Source organism: Pyxicephalus adspersus, chromosome 4 (genome assembly GCF_032062135.1).
Source record: "Pyxicephalus adspersus chromosome 4, UCB_Pads_2.0, whole genome shotgun sequence".
NCBI classification, from domain to species: Eukaryota; Metazoa; Chordata; class Amphibia; order Anura; family Pyxicephalidae; genus Pyxicephalus; species Pyxicephalus adspersus.
This window is the reverse complement of record NC_092861.1, coordinates 118,340,441-118,348,535: the sequence shown is the minus strand read 5'-3', so window position 1 is coordinate 118,348,535 and position 8,095 is coordinate 118,340,441. Positions and strand designations below refer to the sequence as shown.

The 8,095-nt window shown below is 36.2% G+C and overlaps 1 protein-coding gene across 1 annotated transcript in view; it reads left to right on the top strand.

The window, feature by feature from the left end:
• Positions 1–8,095, top strand: part of ACSS1 (acyl-CoA synthetase short chain family member 1) — a 55,755-nt gene that overhangs the window by 25,921 nt on the left and 21,739 nt on the right. Inside the window, exons 5-8 of the mRNA XM_072409434.1 lie at positions 930–1,082; positions 3,136–3,283; positions 5,283–5,420; positions 7,610–7,702. Of these exons, the coding sequence (XP_072265535.1) occupies positions 930–1,082; positions 3,136–3,283; positions 5,283–5,420; positions 7,610–7,702 (532 nt within the window). The remainder of the gene's footprint in view (positions 1–929; positions 1,083–3,135; positions 3,284–5,282; positions 5,421–7,609; positions 7,703–8,095) is intronic.

Sequence of the window (8,095 nt, the reverse complement as noted above, 5' to 3'; positions counted from 1 at the left end):
TATTTCACTAAAGGAATACCTAATGCTTCTACCAGACACCCAAACAAAAGGTTAAAAAAAGAAAAACAACAAACAAAAATATAAAAGGCACCACTCACCTGTTTTGTGCTGAAACTGTTCTGCGTTTCCTTGTTAATATTTAAGCTTTTCTTTGCTATAATGCTTTATTATATTGTATGTCTTTTCTCTCTTTGCATGTAACATCTTGTTCTAGAGAGAGGGAGAGTATATTGTATAGTGAGCACATGGTATTGTTTGCAGTGTTTTTATATTTTGATATTACATTATTACTATCTTCCTTTTTATATCACATATTCACAATCCTCTTTTTTTTTGTTATTTTAAAAATCTATACTTTTGGAATGGGTATTGTTTGACTTGCTAAAAGAAGCAGGATAGATTATGTACTCCAATCAACCACACAGCAAATGTGTTATTTAAAAAAAAAGTTAGTCAGCTCATAGACTTGTATAGTGGGAAGTAGCCGGAAAGCACAACTATCATGCAGTACAATAAAACAGGAAGCAGGAATTATGAACATATAATTTTACACAGTAACCTAAAAATCAGTGAAAAGACTATATGGAGTATTCCTTTAGACATTTTAAATGTAATCTCTGAAATCTCAATGCCGGATTACCCATGCCCAATGATGGCTAATAAGTTAGCACCCATGCTATTTGGAATTAAGGTTGTGGATTCAGATCTCAACGGGGATGTTGTCTACCTTGCTTTTATTTGTGTGTTTGTGTCTCTATGGCTGTTATCTACCACAAACAAATTAGTTGGTACCCTCCACTGGGGCAAAAATGTACAAAGATATCAAGTCCTTTAAAAATTGTCAATACCATGTAATATAAAAAAAATAATATAAAATTGAATGTACAGTGTATGAGCAAGTATAAACTATATACTGCCTTCATTTTTAGGAGATGGCCAGAGCAGATCCAATCTGTCCTCCGGAAACTATGAATAGTGAAGACATGCTATTCTTGCTGTACACCTCAGGAAGTACGGGAAAGCCAAAGGGAGTTGTACACACACAGGCTGGCTACCTACTGTATGCTTCCCTGACACACAAGGTATGTATACTATATGTGCTGTATACTATATGTGCTATATGGGCTTACATACGAAATAGGGACTGTAGGTTTGTTCTTAAGTTGAATTTGTATGTAAGTCGGAACGGGTACATTATTTTATAAAATACAATTAGGACAGATGTTTGTCTCAACATATTATTAGGCAGCATGGTGTCAGTTACTGTATAAAATCCTCACTGTGAGTAAATCACAAAGTAAAAAAAAAAAAACTTTATGGAGCCTAGACATTCATTAACTTCTGGAGCAAGCTGTGCTTTGATATGCAAAAAGAAACAACTGCAGAGTTTGTCTTAGTTATGAAAGCATTACAATAGACTGCAGAAGAGCTCAGAGCTTAAGATCACCAGCAAGCTGTGTTTAGCAAAAGATTTCTTCTGCAAGGCATGCAAACCGCCCCCCCTCCCCCTCATCAAGCCTCCATCCTACACACGAGCAAGCAGGGAAGCCCTGTTCGTATTTAGGAGTCGTTCATATGTTGTATGTCCTTAACTCTAGGACTACCTGTACTTTGCATTAAATTGGTTAACTTTGAAAATATATTGAAAAAGGTAACATACTGTAGATTTCAATTTAAATATTGCCTACAGATAAAGCTATCTGTCCTTTCTGAGCCACTATTTGGATTTGCTAGTGTTCTTTGTATCATTATTATGTTGAAAGAGCCATTTGTGGTTTGTCTTTCTTTTTTAGACAGGTGGCCTCACATTCTTATCAATAATACTTTAATATGATGCACAATTCATATATGACTCAATGATTGCAAAGTTTTCAGAACCTGGAACACCAAACCATAGCATTTTCATACTCATGTTACTCAGTTGCCATATTGCCCTTCTCCTGAAATACTGACTTTGGTCTGTGCCAAATATAGTATAGAAGTTAGTAGTAGTATAGGTTTATGTATATCACCTTTATCTGTAGGTACTATTTAAAAGAGGATCTTTGCATGTGAAAATATGTTGTAAAAGTCAATAATTTCTAAAAGATGTACTTACCTTATGACTGTGTGGATATAGTAAACAATATAACAATGTACAAAACATAGAAAGTATCACTTTTACATTTTAAAAACATGTCTACATTTATTCTGGAATTTGTGTAGGGTAACCTACAAACACAGGCAACATGGTCAAAACAGAATGAAATATTCTATATTTTTGGTTTGTTTCCTAAGTCAGTATTTACAAAGTGATGTTTTGGTCCACTAATACTGATATGTCAGATGTTGGCAGATACTTGACAGTTAAAGCTGAACTAAAGGCAAACTAGTAAATGCATCTTTGAAATATATATATAGCAGCTGTCTTACCTGCCAATAAATTGGTATTTTGTCCTTACACTTACACAACCCAATCACACAGCACAACCGAGATGGCGACCTTGGGGGTGACCTAGCTTTTCTCTACTTTTCTGCTACTGTAACACATCCTTGCCAACCCCCTTTCCTGAACTTGTGAATGAGTTACTAACATTTTGTCCCTCCATTGGATTATAACACATGAAGTATGGTATAGGCGGTAAAATATATGGGAGCACGTTCACAACTTTATTGTTGGAATAAAAGAACATATGTATCCATGATCCTCTTAGATAATAAAGTTACTTAGGTTGATGCAAACATAAACTTAAATAATTTTAATTAAATGTATGTTAGATTCTGGAGGTTTAACCAACATTACAGTTTTTATACTTCTTGGGACACTCTCTACACTTGTTGTCCTGGTAAGGCCATTAAAAATATCTTTCTCAATCATCAATAATCATTCTCCTTTAGATTTTAACTTATTTTAGATCTTGGAGAATCCATAGCAAGATTCATACATGAAAACATGGGCATGGACACCCAAATCCCAAAGTTGTATTGGAAAATGTTTGCACAGGGAGAGCTTACTAAGATGCCACCAAATTCCACCTATAACTAAAATATCACATTTAATGTAATAATGTGTACAGTACACATTGCAATGCATGCATGTTTATAGTTGTCTTTTTTAATGTGTAAAGTTACTTGTTATTATTACTTTCTTTCCAGTATGTATTTGATTACAAACAAGGAGATGTGTTTGGCTGTGTAGCTGACATTGGCTGGATAACCGGGCACACCTATGTTGTGTATGGACCTCTAAGTAATGGAGCCACCACTGTGCTGTTTGAGAGCACTCCAACTTACCCAGATCCAGGTAACAGATTTTTTTTAGAACTACTTGTCTAATTACAGCTATACATTTATTTATTTATTAGTTTTGGATTGAATGGGGAAGTGTTAAAACTACTGTCAGGCTTAATGTTCTCTATGGGTGAGAAGGCATATTCCTTTGTGTGGCCATTTGGACAAAAATATTGAGACATTGAAATCAGTTAAATGATTTGTTTTTTTGTGTGTGGAATGGATAGAAGTACTGCAAAGTTTGATTGCTTTGCCTCTATATAAATATAGAAAAAATGTTTTGGCAGGAGTGGGGCTATACCAGTGATTATAATGCGACAAGAAGACTGTGTCTTATTATATCCTTGTGTGCAACAAGAGACGTGAAACGCCAAAACAGCTGAAACAAGAATTTCTCTGTTCTGAGGATAAAAAACTGAGTTACCCATACTTAACTGGATGTTTGAAGTGGATGCAGGATAACTTGATTTTATCTGCTTTGCACGTTAAGCTAGGTACACACGTGCAATAATTGTCGTTAGAAAACGAACGACTAACGACTATGCACGATTATTTTGAACGATCATATTGTGCACAATTCTGTACATGCTGTAACGATACGATTGTTCAAATATAATCCACTAATAATGTACACGCGCTAAATACAATCATTTGAACGATGCAGGAAGTGACATGTAAAGGAGAAAGTGTACTGCAGAACCAACCACGATCACTGAACGATCGTAGACACAACAGAAAGTGAACGATCATCACCCAATCAGATCCGCCCGGACAGTCGTTTGCTTCCAGCGACAATCCTCGTTCATCGGCATCGTTGTGCTCTTTTTTTGTTAACGATTATCGGACGAATAGTCGTTAGTTGTTCGTTTCCAACGATAATTATTGTACGTGTGTACGCAGCTTAAGTTCATAAAGACTTTCATGTATAGTAGACATCTTTGCTGATCAGTGTTAAGTTGAACATTTTGAAAACACAGCTCTGCTCTCAAAGCAAAACATGAGCTCACTGGGCCCTATGATGAATCCAGATTTCAGTATCCACATTTAAAAAAGCAGAATATCTTATATGTCTCTATTCTGGTAACATTTCTCAATGCCAAATGTATTTGCAGCCCTTATTACCATACTGGCAGCTGGTAACAGGAGAAAATAAAAGGTGAGCATTGACAGGGTTTTCATATACTTAATGGGCTTGATTTTTTTAAAGTTCTCCACTAGAGAACATACAGTTTCATTACTAAAGCTGGGTGATCCAGCAAACCTGGAATGGATGTGGTCCAGAATTGAAAACATTTACTAACAAATATCAATTGATTTAAAAGATCCATTCCAGGTTTGCTGGATCACAGAGCTTTATTGATGAAAGTGTATCCTCTCCAGCCTTGGAGAGCTTTATTAAATCAGGTCCAATGTGAGTAGAGCATGCTCAACGTGTTTTCTCCAACTGCTTCTAATGGAAAGTGCCAATAGGGACCGGGCCAAACATTTTACAGCTTTGAGTGTTTTCATTTAGATCTACTTCAGGCTCATAAAGCAGTCTGTCTTCCAGGTAAATATTTTTCAGTTCTGCATATTCACAAAGTCAGGAGGCTGCAGGCAGTATTGCTGGAAACGTGAATATCTTCTGTACAGAAAACCCCAATATTGGCATTTTCCGGGGCTGTTGGGACAAAAACATATGTAACATTTGTTGTTGAAGGATAGCTTTACTTTATATCTTCTTTATGCTGTCACACAGATTTAAATAATGGATGGGATTGCTTTCATATTATGTACTGTAATCTGTAATGGAAATCTTTACCATGCAGTTCTCATTTCAAAAGGCTCCTGAATAAATAAATCACAGAATTCTCTAAATACCAGTAACTTCACAGAATTCACAGTATGCTTTGTAAACACACCATTGACATAACAACAAATGCTCATGTGATGTTTTATGATTTTTTGATATATTACTTTCCTTTGCAGTGAAATGAGTATGTTTTGTAAGTTGTGTTATTGCTATTGTTTAGGGCGGTATTGGGAGACAGTGGACAGGTTGAAGATTAACCAATTTTATGCAGCGCCAACAGCAATACGTCTGCTACTGAAATATGGAGATGATTGGGTGAAGAAATATAAAAGGTCATCTTTAAAAATGTTGGGCTCAGGTATGTAGTGGTAACAAAGTACACAATGCTGGTATAATAAAAGAACTGCAATAGGATTTATATGAAGTTCAAAAGACAGTAAGCTGCAGCAAAATAATCCTTGTTATAAAATACTTAATGTTTACTCAAACAACCATTCTTTTTTTCAAATCAAATTGTTCCATTCAGCCCCATAGTTACCCTTGGTCTTTCCTAATTAGGTCAAATCAGCTCCTTCTTCCCTTACATATTTCTCCTTTCACTTTTTCACGGAAATGCTTTTATCTTTGTTCTTGTTTGATGTTACAGTTCAGTTGTAAAAGAATTTACTATGCTTTGTACCAAAAAAAAATCTTGGAGCCTCTATGAAATAAGAAAATCGCAGCATAATGTTCCCTTTTTTTCCAACGTATTATTCCATTGTTTTAAAAAATGTACAATTTACAGTCATGAAAAAGTACTTAAAAATGATTGACTTATTTTATTGGCTCAAATGTTAGCACTCTGGCCTTTGCAGCTCTGCATGGAGTTTGCAGGTTCTCCCTGTGTTTGTGTGGGTTTCCTCCGGGTACTCCGGTTTCCTCCCACTTTCCAAAAACATGCAGTTATGTTAATTGGTTTCCCCCTAAAATTGACCTTAGACTGTAAAAAAGACATTTGACTATGGTAGGGACATTAGATTGGGAGCTCCTTTGAGGGACAGCTAGTGACATTACTATGGACTTTGCACAACGCTGCGTATTATGTCGGCGCTATATAAATACTGTAAAATAATGATAGTAATAATTTTTAAAAAAGGCACACATTAGATTCATTCAAACAGTGCCTACAGATGAAGGTGATAAATAAAAGGTGAAGTTGAAAAATAAATAAAACAAGAGAACAAATATTATGTTTAATGATATATTAACCAAAACATTAATAGATGTAATGGTGTAATGTGGAAAAAGTAAGTACACCCTTGGCCCCATAGTGCCCCATTGTCGCAGAAAGAGGGTCCTTTAAAAAAAATTTAATTGGGACTGTTATTACGTATGCAAGTGTTTTGAAGTGTTCACGAGAATTTTTGTCAATGCCTCTCAATTCAAGAAAACAACTAGTTGAAACAATTCAACTAACAACAACAAAGCCTGCAACAGGTTAGACCAGACTGGAAAGCGTTAATAATTTATCAGTGTGATACTTCTTCCTTTTTTTGCCCAGTCACCAGGCTATAAGCAGGGAGATGGTACCACTGTATTGCCTAACTCTTCCAGAGATAGTGGTGTCACCCTCCTGCTGTCTAACAGGTGTATGAATCACAGACAGAACTGCAAATCCCTGAAAACTTATGACAGCTCACATGTGTGTGTGTTTTAATCATGAATTTACGTTTGCTTCAAGTTCAGTTATTAAACTTATTTTAGCAATTGCTAACAGTAAAGCCAGTTATAGTACAAGTAAACTCCCTTGGTTGGCAGTACCAACATTTTAAACCCAGTTTAACTAGATTCAGGATCTTCTGACATCTTGATTGGCCAGTCTGCATATCTCCAATGCACATAACAGAACTTCATTCATTCCTGGCACCAAGATATGCCAGGATCACACACTGATCAATGTAAATTCTACAAAAGATTGTGAATAGGCAGGTTTGTTTTGTTTGTGACATCGCCTGTCCAATCTGCAGTAAAAGTAAAGAACTTGTCTGCTCACTATTTTTATTTTTAGTTTACTTCCTTTTAACGACTTCTTTAACCATCTACACGCTTTACTGAGTATGAGCTTATGTTTGTAACAATAAAACTAAAATAAGTGTGATTGCAGATTTATGTGGTGGTAACACAATGAGTGTAAATGCCTTTGTTTTATTGCAGAAGAATAAAGAAATCCTTAGTTTTTATTAAGATAAAATTGAGTGAGTTAAATATTGTCTTGTTCACAAGGCTGTTCCAGTGTAAATCCCAAGAAAGGAATTCACATGAGTTGTTATAGTTTAGCAGTTGGCAGTGTTTCTATAAATCACACCCAACCAGGAACAGAAATTCCTCTGTCACTATCACTAACACATAACTGTAGCCCCTGCCCAGCCTTGTGATGTTGTCACATGCTTGGAAAGTGTTGACCTTTTTGAACTTGTTCTTTTTGTCCTAGTTTGCTAGGTTCCTCCTGTTAACCTGCAAAACACACTATGCATCTCTAATCTAATTCTTTTTGGATTTTAATTGCAGTTGGTGAGCCAATAAACCACGAAGCGTGGGAATGGTTTTACAAAGTGGTTGGGGACAGAAGATGCACGATTGTGGACACATGGTGGCAGACAGGTAAATGGTGGTACCATAAAGCATTAACATTGTATGACTGCAGTGTTCTCCCCAGCGCCTTTTAGTTGGGCGCACCACCCGGCACTTTTCAGTAACCTCCTGGCTGTTTTTGGGTGGTTACTGATGAATTGGGTCATATTAGAGGGGCTGCCACCCACCTACAATTTCTTCCCACCCAGCTTAAAATAATTTCAGGGTTGAGCGCTGGACTGTATATGGCTAGGCCCCATTCACACCAAATTCACTGTAACATATGGCAACAAATTAAAACTGAATGTGTGATCAATATAGGGATAATTTCATTCAGCAAGGCAACACAATAAGCCTGATTTAATAAAGCTATCCAAGACTGGAGACGATAAACTATCATAGGATAACCTGGGTAATCCAGCA